The 21,461-nt window shown below is 41.5% G+C and overlaps 1 protein-coding gene across 4 annotated transcripts in view; it reads left to right on the top strand.

The window, feature by feature from the left end:
• The window catches only part of COP1 (COP1 E3 ubiquitin ligase), a 224,126-nt gene that overhangs the window by 150,505 nt on the left and 52,160 nt on the right, over positions 1-21,461 (top strand). For all 4 annotated transcript variants that reach the window (XM_077824025.1, XM_077824024.1, XM_077824023.1 and 1 more), the window contains exon 16: positions 17,317-17,434. In XM_077824025.1, the coding sequence (XP_077680151.1) occupies positions 17,317-17,434 (118 nt within the window). The remainder of the gene's footprint in view (positions 1-17,316; positions 17,435-21,461) is intronic.

Here is a 21,461-nt window from a genome sequence, read left to right as displayed (position 1 = left end):
TCAGTGGTATAATTAATTTGTAACAACATAGGCCATACTTTATGGCATTACACATGCAGTAGAATTTTGTACAGTATTCTTTTAAAATTATATGAGAAGAAATCCTACTCCAGCACTCACATTCCATTACTTTTCCTCTGCTGCTTTTTGGTTTGCAATACCTTACACAGGGAGAGGGGGAAATGTTACACACCTTACAGGACTGAGAGTTCATGTAACAGCCAATTATGCAGGTGTTTAACATGGAACACAGCGTGTTTCTATATACCAACTTCATGAACTCAGATCATGAAATCAGAGCAGCAGTTCTCAAACTTCAAGAGTCAGCATCCCATATCTAAAATTCCAAAGTGCTTTGCAATACCGCTTTTATGATTTTAATCAGTGTAGTTATGAAGGATCCTTCTACTGATGATTTACTAGTGCGGTTTTCTAACCCACCTGTTATCAGCGGTATGCATACCACAGTTTGAGAACAACAGAATTAGAACACGTTCTGGAGAGGAGCAAAGGCTTGTGTGGTGACAGAGCTTCATGCTTGATACTTGAGACATAAATGGATGAAGCAAATTATAAAACCAATGTGGTGTGGAGCACATTTTCAATTTTTTTCTTGTATGCTGAGTAGGTTATAGGCTGACGACTCTATGGGGGGGAGTTAAGGTGGTTTAGGTCCCTTGTTTGCAAAGTACAGTCTTCACTATATTTCTTGGAATTTGTGTTTAGCATCAATTTTTTTGAAAGCTACATAGTCCTTGCTTGAGGTGCATATTACCTGCAATCCAATGTATCATTAATGAAGTCTGGTGTTGGGGCATGCATAAAGGAAACTTGCACCCTTGTGCTTCATGTATATGCTGTCTGTATTGCTCACCAAATAAAAGGAATGTACTGAAGTACTGAGGTGATTTGATTCTGGTCAGAGGCCAGGCAGAAAACTTTTTGGCACAGTCACTGTGAATTAGGGCTCTTTGCTCTAATAGATTTGGCTACTGTTTTACTTACTGATAAAACTCTGCTGACTCCGCTCGTCTGCCCATTGTAGTTCATATCATACAATTCCTTTTGATGCAGAACAATCCTTTGTATTGAGCTCTTGTCCTGGCTCTGTCCCTTAATTGGTGGCAAGAGAAGAAAATGGAAGCAGATGACTTAATGGTCACTTCTAAAAGGAGGATATGTGGTCTGGTAGGCAGAACTATGCACTGAGAGTCAGAACAGAGTGTGGCTCTGTCACTTGGGCACTAGACACTTTGGGTGAGTCAGTGATGTCCTCTGTGCCTCATTTTGTCTAATGGAAGTAATAGCCACAGGAAAGGGGTGTTGTGAGACCTACCAGGCTGTAAGATTTTGAGATACCTTTGATGAAAGGTGTTATATAATTATATTCCATAAATATAGACTATTTACTTACAAGCACTTCTGCTTCCATATCAAGTATTGAACTAAGTTCACATTAGGTGCCCTGGAGAAGTACATGTGGCTCACAACTGGCACTTTAGCCACTCCTCTAGGAGAAAACCCACAATGACTTTCTGTGGCTAATGCTGATGTGGTGATTTTTTCTTTTCTCTTTTTTTTGGACTGTTGACTCTGAAAGCACCACCTAAAGCTCATTTTGACCAGATTAAATTTAGAACAAACTATGTCTGACACAGAGAGACTCTGCTTGATGTAGGACTTGGGTTTCAGTTTTATGAAATACATCTCTTAAAAGCACAGCCTCACCATGGCAGAGGGAGGAGGTAAGAAACTGTTTAACTGCAACCTGATAGTATCTGCCACAGGGGAAAGGGCATTTAAAGAGAGAGATCCCAGCTGTCTGATTTTAATAAAATATTCTATTTGCATGCTTACTGAGTTGAAACATTCTGCAGTATAAACTGTAACCACTGCCGAATACAAAATACAGGTAATTTTGTGGTCTCTTCCTCTTTTTTTTAAACAAGATAGTATTTTTTTATCCTGAAATTAGTGATATAAATCATGACCAAAGTTGTTGTTGTTCCCCAGCAGTAACACACGGATGCCTTCTGCCCATATATTTCCCAGTAGCACAGCTTAGAAAAACTAGTTGACTGAAAATGTATGCAGTTTGGACCTAGATTGTTTAGCTTGTGTCCAGATTTGGTATGGCTAGGCTGTCTGTTAACTTCAGCATGCTAAATATAGCTGATATGGTGAGAATAAAATAGTGCTGTAATGCTGTTAACAGCTACCATTGACTGTTTATTTCCCATAGGCAGTATAGAGATCAAGCCATCAAAAATTCCCTGATTCCTAGCTCTTGACACTAGAATGGTCTCCTGTTGGCACTATTATTATGTATTTGTATTACCCTTGTACCTAAGAGCCTTAGCCATGAACCACAATCCCATTGTGCTGGGTTCTTTACAAATACAGAACAAAGATAGCTCTTTGGAGGAATAGGTTTACAATCTAAGATTAGGTAACACATGGATACAGGGGAATGAGATTACAAGGAAACAATCAGACAGTTATTGGTCAGCATGATCTGTACTGGTCTCAGCCCACCAGCAGCCTAGCAGTAAGCATCACAGACTGTAGCCATCAGCACTAACAGGTCTCTCACCTTTTTGTCCTTTCTCTTCCTCCATTCCTCTCAACTCACAATGATACCGGACTTGAACACTTCCTAGGAAAAACCTTTTCTTTAAAGTCCCCTCTACCCTAGACCAACAGAGATGATTTTACACAACATGTAGAAAATAGGTTTTTTAGCAGTGCGGTCCAATGAAGACTCCCTGAAAAAACAGTAAATCACTCTGCATTTTCTCAGCCCCTTTCTCTGCACCCCTTCTCACTTATTCTGAATAAACAGCAGGGTCTTTTTTTAAAAAAAAAAAAACACAAACAAAAAAAAAACACTACCACTCTTGTATCTTGAACTGCTGTGTTCTGCTCCTTCTTTCATTCAATTACTTAGTGAAATGGCACAGGGGAAGGAATGTTTGTATTTAACTCTTTTTAGTGCCTCTAGTCAAATTTCCAAAGCAACATTTTCACAGCATTTTTTGCCCCTATTACCAGGCATGAAGAATTGGTTTTTCCTTTAGTTGTCCAAATGGGATGATACTAAAAATGAATTGTTATCCTGCATGTTTATCAAATGCATGTTTTTTTTCCCCTCTGCTTCAGGTTCAAGATTGCTTTCCGAGGAAATTGAGTCTAAATCCATAGTAGAGCTATTTAAATCCAGGATGTTCTTAATGCAAGATGCACAAATATAACTCTTCAGAGTCCATATGAAAGAGTTGGTAGCATACCAGCACCTACACATTCATGGGGTTATATGTTTCTATGTTTTCTGGGAGAAGAGGGCTGTCTGTTTATTGTCCACTCTCTACATATCTACTCTATGGTCACCATAGTATCTGAGCGCCTCAGAACATTGAGTTCAGACTTGCAGCACCCCTGTGAGCTTGGAAAGTATTATCCCATTTTAGAGATGGGCAACTGAGGCACAAAAAGATGAAGTGACTTTCCCAAGGTTGCAGCAGAGCCAGGATTTGAACCCAGATCTCCCACTTTGCATTAACCACAAGATCATTATCTCCTCCTTTGGGTTTTCAAGGGGTGCCAGGTAGCCAGTCCTCTCTTTTAGGGTCTTTAGAGGGCCCCATAATCCAGAGACCAGTTTCCTAGGGAACTGAAAAGTAGGAGGAAACGAATCACTGGGATTCTCGAGCAATTGCATATTAGGGATTGTGGCATCTGCCTCATGCCTAGAGAGAGCCACTTTTAAAATTGAGCTTTCCAAAATACAGTAAAATTGTTGTAAACTGTGTGGTTACCCTGAAAATGTACATGCTTGAAATGCCTTCAGAACACCTTGATTTTTCTAAACTCGAGTAACTTTGCTTTATCAGACTTATTTGCTTGTTCATGTTTAGTTTGTCAGGTTGCTGTTATGCTGAACAGAATAGAGGAGCTAGGACTAGAAGAGTACTTTAGTGACTAACGTTCAGGGTAGGAGGGCCTGTCACAGTATGGAAGGCCTCTGCAGGGAACAGAGCACATTCAACAGTCCTCAGTATCACAGAAATTCAGGATACTCGCAGACTTTGAATAATATAGCCTTAAATGCATAAATCAAATGAATGCTTATCCAGTGGTATTGACGTATGACTGAGGATGCAGGATGCCAGCCAGTGATAATGGCTCATGTTAGAACATGCAAGACACATGTTGCTATGCCAGTAGCTTTGTTTTCATTTACAAGTATTCTCCGATCTCTTCCTGAAGACCTCCATCCGGTAAACAAAAAGTCCTGATGCACTTCCAGTTCAGGACCCCATCCAGCTTCTTCAGCAGCCTTGAATGAAGCTGATAATGCACTGTATGTCCAGGACAGACCACTTCTTCGACCATCCATATCCAGTGGAATATTGATCACTACAATAAGTGGAGCACCGACTTTCTCCAATGTCCTGTTGTAAAACCAGTCTTTCAAGCTGCTTTAGATTTGTGTGCTTCGACTGCTTTGTGTCACTTCCAGCTATTAATGGAGGAGCAATGTGATATTAATGACCCAGAAGATAGATTGGGATGTTTCTAAGAGAATGTGAAGGCTTTTCAGTTAAAGCAAATTCTTACCTTAATAGGCTCTCACTGGTAAGTACTTAGCTACATTGAAAACCTAAATTGATTCTCAAAGCGTCTCTTGTGAGCAGACACATGGTATGTTTGGAGTGGGAGTAGGTTGATACTTTGGAGTTGGGGTGCAAGTCACCTTTTTCTGTAAATTTATGGGGAGATTTTCCAAAGGCACAAAAGACAGTTAAGCACTGAGCTCACTTTTTGTGTCTGAAAGTATCTCCCTCAGTGCTCTTGGAAAGTCCCCAAACTGGTGACATTGTAGACTAAAGTCTTCAGCTGTAGAATAGATATTGTATGGGGGATGTACAGAGTTTCTCCATCACTCTACATCAGCCTTGACCTGCAGGGGTTGTTCTTTTGGGGTGTTCAGTTTCTGCACCCAGTCTTTAGCCTCTGAAACCACCAACCAGCATACCAGTTTTGGTTGTGGGTTAGGTAAGTGGATTCTTGTCCTCTTGGAAACTGAAATAAACTCATTCCAGTGAGGTGATCAAACAGCCAACAGATGAAACCCAAGTACCACATTTGTTCTTATTTTCATTGAAGGAGTCCTCATTGTTTCCTCACTCTTTCCTTGCAGAGTCCAGATCCTGTTGGTGTGAGGGGAATCTGTGTTCTGAAAGTGTGTGGTGTTTCACCTAAATCTGCCTTGAATATTTAAACATATTGATTACTCTTAAAGTAAACTGGGTCCATTTTTCTTAGCACAGTGTTCTGAAAGTTTCAATTTTTAGTAGTCTTCACCTCATGTAAATTGTAGAATGTACTTTATTAAATTTCTACTTACTTTCAACTGCCATTTTGCACCTACTGCTGCCTTGACACGCACTTGCTGAAAATCTTTTTATGGCACCAATAGTGTCAGAATCCATGGTGCTAGAATTTAACCATTTCAATTGTGGTCTAACAAACACAAGCTGAAGCCATACTGTACTATCTTTTACTTATAGCGAAGCTGGTTCATTTGTAGCCAGCACTTGAAATGAGGACCACAAAGGAGAAGCCCAAATGGTGAAGAAAGTAGCATTGGTGATGCGGAAGATGAATCTTACCTTGGTCAGCAACAATTTGGGAAACTGATTTGGTAAAAAGAAAAGGAGGACTTGTGGCACCTTAGAGACTAACCAATTTATTTGAGCATAAGCTTTTGTGAGCTACAGCTCACTTCATCGGATGCATTCAGTGGATCCGATGAAGTGAGCTGTAGCTGTAGTTCACGAAAGCTTATGCTCAAATGAATTTGTTAGCCTCTAAGGTGCCACTAGTACTGCTTTTCTTTTTGTGAATACAGACTAACATGGCTGCTACTCTGAAACCTGATTTGGTAAAGGTAGTCACCTCTTGTGATCATCTGAAGAACACTTCAGAAGAGTAGAGTAGTTAAATTTGTGTAATTATGTTCCTCCTAGTTTAAAAAAAAACAAAAACACTAATTTCAGCTGAATAAAGTGGTTTTTCTCTTAACTGTTGTGTTTAGTGTTGTATCTGTGTTGTTCTCAGGGTATAAGACAAGGTAGGTGAGGTAACACCTTTTATTGGACCTTTTTTTGGAAGGGACAAGCTTCTGAGCCTCACAGAGTTCATCAGGTTTGGAGAAGTTAATTAGATTATCCAAACTAAAATGCACAATGGGACAGATCCTTAAACATAAAGGGGTCACACACAACTATTGTGTAACTGGGAGAAAAGTTAAACAGTTGCTAGATTTCATCCCAGAAGTTACTGCTCTTCAGTAGTGGGTGAAGTGATAAAATCAGTTTGAAAAGCTTCATTTGATCATCCAGAGAAAAGGATAAATCTGTCATTAGCAGAAATTGATGTGTTAATTGTTTTGCTTAAATACTCTTTTCCTGAACATTTTCTTACAGCTTAGTTGAAGTCATTTAGCCATCGTCACGAAATTATTAAATTTGAAATGAACCTCGTAATTCAAGAATAGAAAAGGCAAGTCTAGATTCATCTTTTTCAAATTGCTGTATCCCTTAGAGAGAAGAATGCTTTCCCACTTTAGGAGTTCCCAAGGCAGCAGTTTCATTTGGGAGTGTTCCAGCAATTTACTCAAAGGAATTGCTTGATGGAATGGCACCTTCTGTAATGCTTCAACACATCATATTTTTAGTATCATAATACTATGCTGTATAGGCTGCTGCTTAGGCCCAAATTAACTCCTCCAGTTCCTTATTCCAGTGCAGTACCATTTAGACCTTTTTAATGTGTACCATTTGCTGCATTTCACTGAAGCTTAGCTCAGAGCTAGTAAAGCCTGTGGCCCCTGAGTGTGCAATATGCTGATGCTAGAGTTTATATCTATATTTTATAGAGATTTTTATCACTATCTGAGCACTTAAGCATAATAAGAATTCTAAGGGAAGATGATTCTACTAGAATTCCGCACTAAAAACTGGGTTGAGAACATTTCCTGAAAGTTGCATGGTTAGGCAGCCTAATATCGGGAAATGTCAAAACTAAGGTTCCATGTGCAGCTGTAAATCTGCCCCCTCATATATGCTTTGATACAAGCTAATTACATTGCAGACTGTGGTAAATTGTTTTACCTTACATAAATGTGCATTATCTTGGTAATATTTTTTTTCTTATACGTGAGCTTGTACGTTGGGCCCATGTCTGCACAGTGGATGTCCTTGTGCCTCCCTCTCCAAGGGCATAAAAGGTAGAGTGGGCAAAATCATCCCTCAGTTCCTTTTTACCTTCCATGGATGAGAAATGGAGCCCTTGCAGTTTCCTCTTTGTGTGCTGTGTGGTTTTGATACCATTGTGTGTGTGTGTAGGTAGTAAAGCAATCATCGTTTCTCCTTTTTTCCCCCTCCAGTTGGCTAGATATTAAACATCTTATTTGTTAGTTACTTCCCTGGTACTGGGATTTATTGCTACCCCAAAACAAGTCCCTTGGGATTCAAAAGTTGGTCCTTCTATTATGCAGCTGTTCCACTTAATGATGGTGCCTCTTTTGCCTTTGAGAGAGGCATATCACTGTTAGATACTCAATCTGTTGCTCTATCTCCGAGAGGACACAGGTAGAGTGAGGCTTGTCTTAAACTCTTTCTCCTGGAGAGCTCAATGAAAGCCTCCTTGTTACCTGTGGAAAGGGCCTATTAGGCCTGAATAGGCTTCCTCAGATAATGCTTCTGTGAGTTGCTGCTGACTTTTAAGTGACTGAAACCTTCATTAACTGAGAACATCAGAGAAGCGAAGTCCTCCTCTGACCAGCCTGAGATGGGTAGGAAAACATTGTTTCCACAGTGAATGCAGACCTAGGTCATGCTCCCTGGCATCTAGTAAAATGAAAGCATAGATTTTTCTCATCTCCCTTTCCCTCCCTTCTTCAGGGACCCCTCTCATGAGCTATTGCTGTGTAGCAGCCCATATAAGATGACATGGGATCCAAGAATCGAACTGTGACAACTAACACATCTTGAAAAAGATCAGTGCTGCAGATGAGCGATTCCATTCACCTAATTCTGTGTCTCTTCACTATGCTAAGTCTTAGGATCAACAAAGAAAAGTCATCACTTTACCCAAACCAGAGAATAGAGTTCATGGGGGGGCTGTATAGATTCCACATCAACCAGAGTATATCTACCACAGGGGAGATTCAAGACAATGGTAGACCTAATCAACCAGCTACAGGCTCAACCACCCTGTCCAGAAAAATTATCACTATGCTATTTAGAATTCAGAGAGGGCAATATGTCTAAGTATAAGCAAGGGATCCCCAAGTTGCTGAGTTTTAGTTAGCCCTAAAGAACATACTGTGACAAAGTTCCTGCTCTACCTTGGTGGGTCTTGCGCTTATTGGCGGATTTGCTCGCCTTGGAGCTTCACGGCAGCCCTCACCTTGGCCGTTCTTATGAACCCACAGTCCAGGTCGACGACTTCTGTGTCTGACCAGGAGTTGGGCGGATTTGGGGGGAACCTGGGCCCACCCTCTATTCCGGGTTCCAGCCCAGGGCCCTGTGGAGTGCAGCTGTCTAGAGTGCCTCCTGGAACAGCTGTGCAACAGCTACAACTCCCTGGGCTACTTCCCCATGGCCTCCTCCCAACACCTTCTTTATCCTCACCATAGGACCTTCCTCCTGGTGTCTGATAATGCTTGTACACCTCAATCCACGTTCACTCTCGGCTCCTAGTGCCTCTTGCTCCCAACTCCTCACACGCACACACCGCAAACTGAAGTGAGCTCCTTTTTAAAACCCAGGTGCCCTGATTAGCCTGCCTTAATTGATTCTAGCAGCTTCTTGATTGGCTGCAGGCATTCTAATCAGCCTGTCTTAATTGTCTCCAGAAGGTTCCTGATTGTTCTGGAACCTTTCTTGTTACTTTAACCAGGGAAACGGGACCTACTTAGCCTGGGGCTAATATATCTGCCTTCTGTTACTCTCCTATAGCCATCTGGACCGCCCCTGTCACAATATAAAGTGTGCATATGTAGCAGCTACTATCACCTTTTGGAACCTAAATCTGCAACTCATTTGTGTGTGTATATTTATCTGCTTTAACCTTGTAAATAACTAATTTCTTTTTCCTAATTTTAGTTAGTTTATTACAGGATTGGCTACAAGCATGGTCTTTGGTAAGATATCTAACCTACAATTAACCTGGGATAAGTGACTGATCCTTTGGGACTAGGAGTAACCTGAATATTGTGATTTTTGGTATAAGGGACTATCCGTCACAAAGGCAGGCTTGCGTGAGTGGCAAGATAGACCAAAGGGGACCATCTAGGAGTCCACGTTAAGGCTGTTACAGTTCTTGAAGAATTCACACTTGATACTTGGTTGGTGAAATCTAATTATAGAACACGAAACCAATTTGGGGTTTGTGCCCTGGTTTGTAACTGTCTGCCCTTAGGTTTGCACCCACGTTTGTGAGCCACTCCAGACAACCTGACTGTCTATCTGACAAGAAACCAATCTTTGAATTGTCTTTTTATGTGAGAATCCTCTGCAGATCTGGTCAAATATTCACAAGATTTTCCACACAAAAACCTTACATTTTTCCCCTTCCCATCTGAGCCCTTGACCCAGCAGATTAAGATCTCTAATGCTGTATGTCTCTTTTCCCTCTTAATATGAGACAAATTATTTAGTGGAGATTTTATGGGCTGCTGTGTCAAAAGCTTTAGACAGTCAATAAAAAATGTCCCCAGTGGGTAAAGATCATTATCCATAGCCTGATGAATGTCATCTGTAACCTCAAGCCATAGGGAACCTATCGAATGCAAAGGTTAAAAACTAGTCTGGCAGTTCCCATCAAGGCTGCTGTTCCCTTCATCTACTCAGCAGAGGGAGATACAGCTATATAATGAAATGCTAATGTTGAGCCACACTTAAAAAAAAAAAATGCATTGAATTTGATTCTAGTGAAAGAAACAAAAACCATTGAATGAAGCAAGGCATGTGTTGCAGGTAAGTGCTGTGCAGTTATCCCCACAGAGTTCTGTCAAAGAACAAAACTGCTAGCCTGTAACACCCTGCTGTCCTGGTTGTGAGCGTCTCAGGAGCCATGTGCCAGTTGTTAGCTCTGATGGCACTGCCAAGGATTCAGTGGCCAGACTTATTTAATGTAACTCAACCATATTGAAAACTCTGGCAATTCTATGGTTTCCTTAGTTGTCACCTTTTTCAGATCTAGGCAACGGAAAATAAATCCAAAGAAACCTTGAGTTATGCAGCTCTTATATGGACTTCGGGCTGTCAGATACCAGCACAGCACCTGGGAGAGTCAGACTGAAGTGAAAACTTGCTTTGGTTGCGTTATCCCACTTTAATGCCCCTTATTGGGTAACCATTGTTAAGCAGCTAGAGCAACCGCTCTGAAACAATACTTAAGAGCTCATTGGACTATGGGTTTGATGTTTGTGAAACTGGTCAGTATATAGACAAGGGACATAAGAAATGCACGGTGAACCCAATATACCCAAGTCATTTCAGGTGCACTCGAGAAATACAGAACAAGAACTTTGTTCCAGTTCACTGCTGTATCACTAGGGTTTCACTTCTAGAAAAGATTGCTAGGAGTCCCATTAGGTGACAGAAAATTGTTGTTCATGGGCAGACTGTCCTCGTAATACAAAGTGAGGAAACTCAGTGTAAAAATAGAAGTGAAATACAGCAGATAAATCAAAAAGTTTTCTGTTTTTAGTTGCAGAAAATAAGTTCTTGTATTTGTGACTGTTTCTGCTAGTACAGAAGAAGGCAGCTTGGACATTAATGTGGTTTTGTAAACATTAAGTGAAGCATGTAATGAAGATGGCTATGCTAGAGTAAAATTCCTTGTACTGTTGTCCTAAGGAGAAGGCAGGGCTAGGAGAAGTGAAAGGTGCATATCTGAGCTCTCCCAATGCCATTGGTGGCTCTTAATAATTATATATGTACAGGCAGGCATTGGTGTGATGTAGTTTTATCTCTGTTCTCTCCCAGTCATGTGACTATTATGTTGCAAGGGGGAAAATAGCATGGTGTGTTTGTTTTAAAAAGTTGAATCTGTTCCTCCTCCTCAGTATAAGTGTTCTGTTTAATACTGTCACTGTTGAAAAGCCCTTTGCTTCCTAACTACGTTGAACCCAGCTATAATTACCTTTGCCACAACACTCAAAACACCTGGCTCTCAAGGAAAGTGTCGGTATTAGTGATGGTAAATTGGTTTAACTTTGTCATCTTTCTCAGTGGATTCTCATTACTTTTCTTCGCAGTTCTTCAGTCTACTGAATTGCAACCTTATACCAATTCAGATGATCTCCTTAAAATTGTAGGTATTAAGTATGTACCAATGTTGTAGGTACCTGGAGTGCACCAGCAGGGTTCACATGGGGCAGTTAGAGCGCAACAGGAAGTTTGTGGTTTGAGCAATTAATCCAGTGTCCCAAACCCACTGACAGTCACTGAGACTTGCCTCCTATTAGACCCTGCTCGTGTAGTCTGCAGGCGAGGAGAAGCCAAAGGGGCAGGAGGAGGAGGTGGTAGCAGCAGGGGAGAGAGGGAATGCGACAGACTAAGGAGAAGAAGAGGAGAAGGATCATCCTAGGAAGGCAGTCCAGGTCCTAGGACTCACCAAGTTCATTAAGGGTTCTGGGTGACCTAGGAAGGCATCTTTTCTGGGACGAGTCCTCCCCTTCTCTTTGTATGGGCATCGGAGATCAGGGTCCCAGTTTCTACCAGGGGAAAGAAGAGGTCCAAGCAGCTACCCTAACTGCTCCCTAATTTTTTTCATAAATATTCCTCAGAGCAATGTTGGTATATCTTCTTTTAAGCTTCTGTTTCTAGTAGCAATTGCCTTTGTGTGTCAGGTTTCTGAGATACCAGCCCGCGCTTACATGTCCCCGATTTAGGTTTCCATCAAGATAAAGGTGTCTTATGTACTATGCCATCTTCAATGTATTTGGTTTTTTTATCAGAATCAGGAGATGGCTTTTCTTCCCTTATTCTTGTCAGTAACATAAGGGAGGAAGCTTCAAAAACCTGTCGGAGGGTCATGAAATTATATCTATGCCCCTAATTTTTGTTGCTATTTTTATTCCAGCCAGGGATGTTACTTCTAAATCAAGCAATATGGCATTCATGCTGGGCCTTCCTGCTAACATGAGCCTTTGGCCAATTATGCTGATATTCAAATTCTGCTAGTCCATCATTTTGTGCCTGTTCAGCAAAAATCCATTAAATTAGAGCATGCTTTCCCATGGGAGGATTACCACCATTTTCCATCTAGAAGCATCTGCAGTGCGGTGTTTAGTCAGAACCTCAGTTTTCTCAATTCTTCAGATTTGACAGTGGCATGACTGCGTACCCATTGTTTTTACCACCGAGTAAAATTTGTTTAGAATATGCTGTATCACTTCGAGATTCTGCTTCTCAGTTGTGTGTGTGCTGGGCACTCATGTCCAGATTTATTCTGGGGGAGCAAAAAGCCTACCAACTCCAGTCAGTTCTGAAGGGACTCTGAGTTGATGGGTTGCCATATATGCATTTTGGGCACCTTCCTCCAATCCACATATTCTAATTACCTGGTCCGATAGACTGGGAAGGTGGGGTGGGGTGTGGGAGCATATGGTGTAATAAAAGCCCCATTTATGTATAATCAGAAAAGCAGAGAGATTCAAAATATTAATATCTGCTAGGAAAGACATTGTGATGCTATACTGTGGGTTGCCAATGAAACTCATACCAGAGGGGTCAACCAGCCCATGGGCTGGTTCTTGCCCACTTGGGGTAATTATCAAGGCCCTGACTTAATTATGACCTTAATCTTAAGGGGTGCTAATCCTTAGATTTAAATTTGACACTCACATTGTTTGGAATTACCTTTAGGTGCCAAGTTGCTATCGTCTGTGTAAATTGGGTAATGTGCAAATGAGCAAATAAAAAGCAGATAGGTAGTACTCCATTGTTTGAAGCAGAATGCAGCAGTACTTTCTCTAACTAAAATTTACCACATAAGAGCTATATTCTGTCTCTGACCAAACTTCAGTTGTTTCAGTGGGAGAAACTGCTGTGGATCCAGAGCCGTGTATGGCCCTACCTTTGCAGATCCAGACCGTAGTTAAAAATGTAATGTGGTTCTTGCATAGAAGGAAATTGGCAACCATATGCAAACGTGGTGCAAATCACAGTCCAAAGAGTGCTTTGAGAACAGAAAGGTTCTAACAGACCAATTACTTCATACTTCAAGCACGGTAAGGCAGCTGCCTAGAGCATGAACTAAAACAATATACTGTTGACCCACCATACATGAAAATTGCAGCTAACTTTGCTCCACTCCAAACCTCTGCTCCTTGCATACTAACTGATATCCTACCCTATGGCTCTCTCCACAAACCTATATATTTTCTTGAATTTACATTTCACCTGTCTGACTTCACATATGCCAAACAGCACATAGCCTATATTCCTAACTGCTGACTTAATTTATACTTAACAGTAAATAACTTTGAAAAACAATTTAAATAAACAATTGCTTATTGCTTCTTGAAGTGGATTTATAATGTGCATAAAAATTTGAAAATAATGTAATTTGAATTCTTCCAGCATTTCCAGAAATGGCAGACTGAGAGGAAAGGCTCGCAAAAATGTTTAGCTAATGCTATATTTGAAGTGCTAATGGTGGAAGTGATAAAGTAGTTGATGTGGAAAGTGAGCATTACCTAGAGTTTCTGGATGGCTGGAGAGATCAATTGTTCTGGTCTTCTGTTTGTGTGTTTCACTACTCTAGCTGTTCCAGAATCCAGGGAAATGTACAAAACTGCCCTACATTACCCATTCTTCTCTAACCCGTATTACAAAAGAAACTGCTTCTAAGGTCACCACTGATTTGATAAATATCATGCACTTTGTGGTCAGAAGTTTTGTGGTGGAGAGAGAGACTTCTTGGTCAGATGTCACTTATACCTCAAAGCCCAAAACATAGTCTACTCCCTTTTGAGGTAGACTGTCTTTGAGCACTTTGAAGAAACATTATTTAATACAATGAACTGGAGTCTGGGACTTTTCCAATAACTGTAGTTGATCTTGGCTGCTCTTTTTGCCTTCTGAGGCAATTAAAGGAAAACTGTTGTGTATAGTGTGACCTGGCTCAAAAAACCTGAAGCATTTTTAGAAGTGAACAGCAGGGGAGCTGCTTCCAGTAACATTCAAGTTAACAGGAATTATTAGTGTCTTACTATATCAACCATATAATTTTAACCCAGAATAGGGCAAAGCATTTGTATATATCAGGCAAATCAGACTGCATAAGAAATAAGCTTGGCATTTGAATGGCATTCAGCATAAGGCTTTGATAGTAGAAAAGTGGATTCAAAGTTGAAATTGATGTAAGTAAGTCTGCTGGTCTGGGGCAAAACCTTTGTGTTTATGCACATCGCAGTATTGTGGCAAAATTCCACAGAGAAACTGTGTAATTACAATGTTTGTGGCTAAGGAAAGAACTAAAGGCAAATAGCAGAGTGCTGCAGGTCAGAACTGAAGTGTATTTTATAGAGCTGAATGGAAAACTGAGCTATTACGGTGTGGTTTTAAGGGACACAGGCAGAGTTTTTGAAGGGATGTGTGCAGGGAGAGGGAATATTCAGTGTTTTTGGGTGCTGTATTTGGCTTTCATGATTAGAAGTGTTGTAGAAAGTTCAGTAATGTCTAACCCAAGATAGAGGGGAATGCCAGAAATTTTGCCAGTTGTGGACAATCTCAGTTCATTATAGTTCACTGGGAGAGGCTTCTGCTAGAATATCAGAAATGCATATTTTTCTCATTTTGCTTGGTTTTAAAGATCTGTTTTCTTAGCAGATGGCTTTTTTTTTCTTGTTTTGTGAAGGTCCATATGGCCTAAAAGAGAGTCTCTCTTTAATTGTAAAATGTGACCACCTGTTCTAATTTTAATGAATGCAATGAGCTTTAGTCCTGATATATCTACTTAAAAATAGCTACTTCAGTTCATAAAAAAAACAACCTTGGTTGGGCACAAATATGGTCACTGCTGAAATAAGCAATTAATAATTAAGTGGCTAATTTTAGAACCCTGTGGCCTTTCTGTTCCCTTGGACTTTCACTGATCCAAGCAGACAGTGATTGATTATCCTGCCAGCACAGATAGGCGCATTGTGCTGGGGCCAGATGCCAGCACACTTGGATTGTTTATTGCAGTGTTTAGAAGGTAAGTGCAACTTCACATATTATCTGTGCAAATGGATGCAACCTCCCATCTACATTAATCTGCTTATTCCATTTCCCTCCCCACCCACACCTCTCTTATCACCACCTGAAGTATGAAATCTGGAGCACTCAGAAGGAATCTTCTGTTTAGATGATGATTGTCCAGCCGGAGAGGAGGCTGATTCCAAATAAAAATAGCTTTTAAATGGCTTATACAGTAACAAGTTCCTAATGAAAGACTTGTTGAAACCATCCAACTTGTTAAAGTAACTGCAGCCAATTCAGTGTTTTAGGGTTGCCAAATCATGCATGTTTGCCAGAATACAGAACACTTACCATATTTACCATATTTAGGCTGGGATTTTTCAAAGGAGCGAAAGGGAGTTAGGCCCCACATCCCATTAATGGGACTTGAGCACTTAATTCTGCTCAGCACCTTTGAAAGTTTCTCCCTTACTGAGTGAGCTTGGTGCATCATTTTATTCAGAAGCAGATTACAGTATTAAAACTGAAGAAATTACCTGGGGTTTTGATGGATAGCGGGCTAATATTTGGTTGTAGTAGAAACAATAGTTCTTGAGAGAGAGCTGCCAAAGGCAGTCTTTCAAATGGTTTTGAATGCCAGTGGTGGTGGGTGCAACGGTTGAATTTCAGCACAACAGGGATTACGCTGGAATCTTGTCAAGCAGCTACGTGGTGGAAATCACACAAAGTGACTGCTTTTGAGCATTTGCGATATACATGGACAAGAGGATGTGATTTGAAAAAGAGATAAGGAAACCTCTCCTTTTACCAAAATACTCTTTCCATGTTGATGTACAGAGAGAAAACTAATCATAAAGGATGTTAAGTATAAAATGACGCGTCTACCTGTTTCTTATTTTACTGAAGCTGTGCTTGACAGAACCATTTCTCTAGCCCCAGACAAACGATTTATGTGCTTAGCCAGGTGAAAAGCTGCCATTGCTTGTTAATAGCAGTTTTGTAACTGTAACCTAATAGGTTTAAATCCAGTTTTCTCTCTAACCACTTAGATTTCCAAACAAACTGGGTATTATTTATAAGACTCTGAATATTGCGTTGAAATTCCAAGTGAACACAAAACTTATTGAATGTCTGTAACTATTGGCATTAAAACCCATTTAAATTTACTCTTTGTAATAAACCCCAGTTTTGAGGTTTGGGGTGTTTTTTTCGGGGGGGGGAGGGTTGGTTTGTTGGGAGGATAATGAGAGGAGGATCAACCTAAGTTTTCAGTTGAGCTCTAGATCTATCGCATATCTATGTGGGAATGGGATTTTTGTTTCAGTTTCAACCTATGTATAACCTGTTCTCTCCCCATCCTTCTTTCCCCCCGTTTTTAATAATACCGGTCATTGGTTAAATAAAGCTCAGCATAAATAATAGAAAAGTGAGGAAGGAAGGAGTTGATTGATCTTGTTGGACTGAAGAGAATGTTTGGTGTGTTCTTGGGTTTGGGTGAGTTGGGTCTTTCCCTACTGTTTTCTGGGAATTGACATTTAGCTGCACAGAAATTTTAAAATGTAGCGTTACTTGCGTAGTGATTCTTTTTATGTGGTTATGGGCATGCAGTACATCTGAAATAGTTCTTAAAAGAAGCTAAAATCTAGTCTGCTTTCCCTCCTTAGCCAAAATGCCAATTCTCTCTTGATTTGAAATGAATTTGGAGGGAAGGTGGGAGAGAAAGGAAGCAGAAGTGTAATATGCTAGAGTCCATTTTGGATAAACATGAAAAATCTAGCCCATATTTTCCATGTTCCAAGTTCAGCAGCAGACTGAGTCTTCAGCCTATCTAAATCCAGTGCAGACTGTTTGCTAAGAAGCTTCACCTAGGTCAGAGTCAGGAAAACCTTAGACTGGATTTCTGTGCTTCTTCCTCTACTTTAGTACCTTGTGGCATTGTGTCACGTCTCTTATTTTGGACGGATTGATTAGACATAAGAGAGTGATTATCACAAATATCATTGCCTCCTAACAAGTTCTGCCTCTTTACTCTCTCTTCCCTGTTTGTCTCTAGATCACTGTGTTCACTACTATGATCTTCGCAACACTAAGCAGCCAATCATGGTGTTCAAAGGGCATCGCAAGGCAGTCTCCTATGCAAAGTTTGTGAGTGGAGAAGAAATTGTCTCTGCGTAAGTATTTCCTGTCATGTGGGCTAAAACCATTACAGTCATAGACTCAGAAAGCTGCTAAGAATCATTCTTGACTGTTATACATACAAGATTGTGTGGGTGAGTGTATACCACATACTTGCAAATTGTCATTATGTTAAATAGCAGATTGCTGTGCTTTGTAGAACAAAAATAGAAAACAATTTCCGGTCTTGCTTGGCTTTGCTGTCTCATATAGCAAGGAGTTTAAGAAAAATATCAATACAACTGGATTATGGCTTATGATCATGATCCCCCCCATTCTGTAATATAGCTGTTTTGGAAGGAGTAGATGGGTGCCACAGTGTGGTGATATACTGGTCTCCTCCAAAACCCTGAGTGAAATTTAACTTGGGTCAGAAATAAAGGAGAGGAGGGGCTAAGTTTAGTGGTCTAATGGACAATTGTCCATATTGGAAACCATACCACAGTTTCACAGATCTTGATTAAACTAGCATTTTCTGCTCTAGAGGTCTAGGGCCAGAACAGAATGGGATGTTTTAAGTCAGTACTGAGATAGATGTATACTGGTTCAGTACTACAGCATGGAGGATACTGTAGGTCAAAGTAGCTTATAGGCAGAGCTGTGTGATGGAAACTTCCACAGGGCTTTCCAGTGATGTCTGATTTTAATCAGTACCATATTCATCTCATTTTCATTAGCATTACTACTCTCTAAAAGGTGCACATTTGTTTGCAGAATTTAAAGCAAATTAATCCCATGCTTTTGTTGAACTGAATGCTGTGTAGAAATGAAGTATTTTGGAAAAGTGGAAGGCAGGCAATGTCGTAGATGCATGATGAGATGGCACATCACACATGGGACATACAAGGACGAAATGGCACTGTCTTGCTTGAGAGCTGGCCATCTGAGAATGCTTATTCCACAACCCCAGGAGGGATACTGATAGAGCTGTCAGCCTCTGATAAGGCAACAGCAGGGTTGCGGGGACTGTGCGTGCAGAACTGGGACATCTTTTTCTGCTGCATGCTGAAATTAATTTATAAAAAGTAGATTGCTTTCATTTTTAGCTTCTCAAAATTTGGAAGAAGAGATGGTAGTAAGGTTTCTGAGTACCAAAGATTAACTGCTTTAATCAAAATATGCATACAAATAATAATTCTCTTTATTTCCAACTAAAGTCATTTAATAGATGGTATTGATTTGTTCAGCCTTGTTAAGTTAGGCTTTGACCTCCGGCAGTGTTCAGAACTGCCTAATGTTTAGCAGGGTCCATTGATCATGTTGCTGCTTTACAGAGAGTCTGATTTTGACAGAACAGTGTATTCAGGATAATTTTTTGAAGAGGATGTGAAGTGGAGGAGTGTAAGGTTACAAAGAGAGAGAAGATCAGAGTTTTCTTCCTCTCCCTGCTGTGTAGTGGTAGGTAGATTGTTCTTGCATTATGGTGCTCATATCTTGAGCAATGAAAACATGATTAGAGGTTGAGATGAATTTAACATTAAATGCATTCCATCAACATTAACTATTTTTATTTTAATGAACAAGGATTTAGACTGTATGACACTAAAACACAGAGGTTAAGTACCTATATATTAGGATCTTCCTGATGAATTGGCTGATAGCACAAGTGAGCAGAAGCAGTCATAGCATTCTGACAGTTTAGGAGCTGGGAAACAATTGTGTTAGTGACTCATAGATGTGAGGTTAGCTAGTCTGTGACTGGTGGCAACCCATAGAAGGTACAAGAACTTGTGTTTTAAAATCAGTAGTAGTAACTGCCCTAATAGTACAAGGAGCCCCTATATCTCTGGGAGGGCAGGCAAAATAAAATTGTAACCCCTCTCTATTTCTAGAAAATACTGCAGCACTGTACAAATGTGAAAGCATAGCAAAGGGAAAGGGAAATGTCTGACAAGCTCTCTTGGCTAAGGCTTATAAGATCAAAGGAGAATACACCACCTTCTTTGAATGATGGTCCTGATGTGTATATCCTGTTGCGCTTCCAGGCTTCAAAATACCTCCCTCTTCTCCCCCCATATATCTGCCTGACTCAGCAAGGAGTGTACCTCCTGCCACAAGGTCTGACTTGAGAGTGAGGGAATCTACTCCAACAGATCCTCTGTTGAGAGACTTGTCAAGAAGGCAGGGAGCATCCTCATAACCATGAAGCAAATCCTCCAAGTCTACTCCAAAGAAGTCAGATACAACCCTGCCTAAGTTGAGCAAGTCTTTCTGCTCAGCCCATGAGGGGACTTAGCATGTCCAAAGTCTTGGGGTCATGACAAGAAAACCCACAGATTCAGGGTTCTGTTGCTACCAGACCATGTGCTGGAAGCAATGGTGCCTCTGGTACCAATTAAACCTAAACACTGGGAACTGATGGCACAGAGAAAAAGGCACCATCAGGCACCTCAGACACTGACTGTAATAGTTCTACCTTGCCTGACTGTGGAGCAAATTATAACTGGTCTGGCTCAGTTGGTTCAGGCAGGCAAGACCCCACACGCTCCAGAGAGAGCAAAGAATTATGCTCCACTTGATGACATCTTTGCTCTCCTGGATCCCCAGTCTCCATTGCCAACAGGTCCTTCCCTCACAAGGGAGGACCTGACTCCACTGGAAGATGCATCTTGTGGGAGGAGTCTGTCTCCCATTCCATCATCCAGTCATGGTTTCCCTCCAGCGGAACTGTCTGTACCACTGATAGATCCAGAGTCCGTCCTTTCTTGGGAGACTCTGAACCACCCGATGAACCAGTCTCCTCCTCTGAGGCATGTCTGTCCAGAAAAGGGAGCCTGTCATGGGGTCCACTCCCTGTGAGCAGCACCCCCTGCTGGCTGTCCTGGGGGTTAGCTCTGCCCGCTTGCACTCTCCTTGTGATGATCTCTTCTCCCATCTGTCTTGCTCTGCTGCTTTGCTCGCTCCCAGGACTGAAGCTTCCTCTCTGTGGCTTGGCCCTCTGGCCAGGTCGGTAAAGTCCTTCCCTTCTGGGGAATTCAGTTTTTCCAGACTTGCTGTCCAGCTGGTGTCTCCAACACCCTTGCTACTCCACAGTGGCCAATAAAGGAACCCAGGCCCACCCTTTGCACTGGGTTCCAGCCCAGGGACCCTAAACAAGCAGCCACAGTTTGTACAGTTCCACTTCTTGCTGCTGTTTCCCTGGGCTTCTTCCTTTTCTGGGTTTGACAGCTTCCAACTTGCTCCACTCAAGGAGTGACTGCAGCTTTTCCCAGCAGCCCCCTGTCTGCAGACAGCTACATGGTTTTATACAGGCCCCTCCTCTTCCTGCACAGGTAAGCCTGTTCCCAATCATGGCGTCCTAATAGCCTAAGGCTCCTCTGCTTGCAGCCTAATTAGCTGATTTGGCCCACCTGGCCTAATTCAGCTCTTTCAGGGCTAGTGTGGGGAGTCCACTCCATCAGAGACACGGAGCAGTCTGGGACCAGCCTCCACCTCAGCAACTGCTTCGGAATATCATGGGGGCCTCTGCAACCACCCTTTGAGCTGGCTTATTGGCCATACTGGGGACTATAGCACCCATACCATCCCACAGAGTCGACACAGTGCTCAACAGTTTGTCCACATCTCCGCTCCAAAAGGATTGTCAGAGCTTCCTCCTGACCCTGAGGAAGATTGAGCCAGAGCCAGTGGTGCCGCTGGTACCGAGGAGACCATTCTAATCTCTGGTGAAGCAGTCACTCCAATGTCTCTGTCCCTGTTGATGACCGTAAGCAGTTCCAGGGACTGTTACGTAGGGTTTCAGAAGAGCTACAGATCTCCCTTGAGGAAGCTCAGGATCCTCTACATAAACTCCTAGACATCCTCCAATCCTCGAGATCCAGCCAAATAGCACATCCTGTTAATGAAGGTATTTTGGAACCAGATAGAACAATCTGGCATTCCCCAGCAACTTGTGCCCTTACCCTAAAGGGCAGCAAAATGTTAATTTGCCCTAGCCAGAGGAGTGTAATTTTTCTTTCAAATTGTATTCCTAACTCTTTTGTTGTCCAGGCTGCCATGGAGGGAATCTAGACAAATCACTGT

This window comes from Eretmochelys imbricata, chromosome 8, assembly GCF_965152235.1.
Source record: "Eretmochelys imbricata isolate rEreImb1 chromosome 8, rEreImb1.hap1, whole genome shotgun sequence".
NCBI classification, from domain to species: domain Eukaryota; kingdom Metazoa; phylum Chordata; order Testudines; family Cheloniidae; genus Eretmochelys; species Eretmochelys imbricata.
Note: the sequence above shows the minus strand (reverse complement) of the source record. Positions and strands in the feature narration are given on the sequence as shown.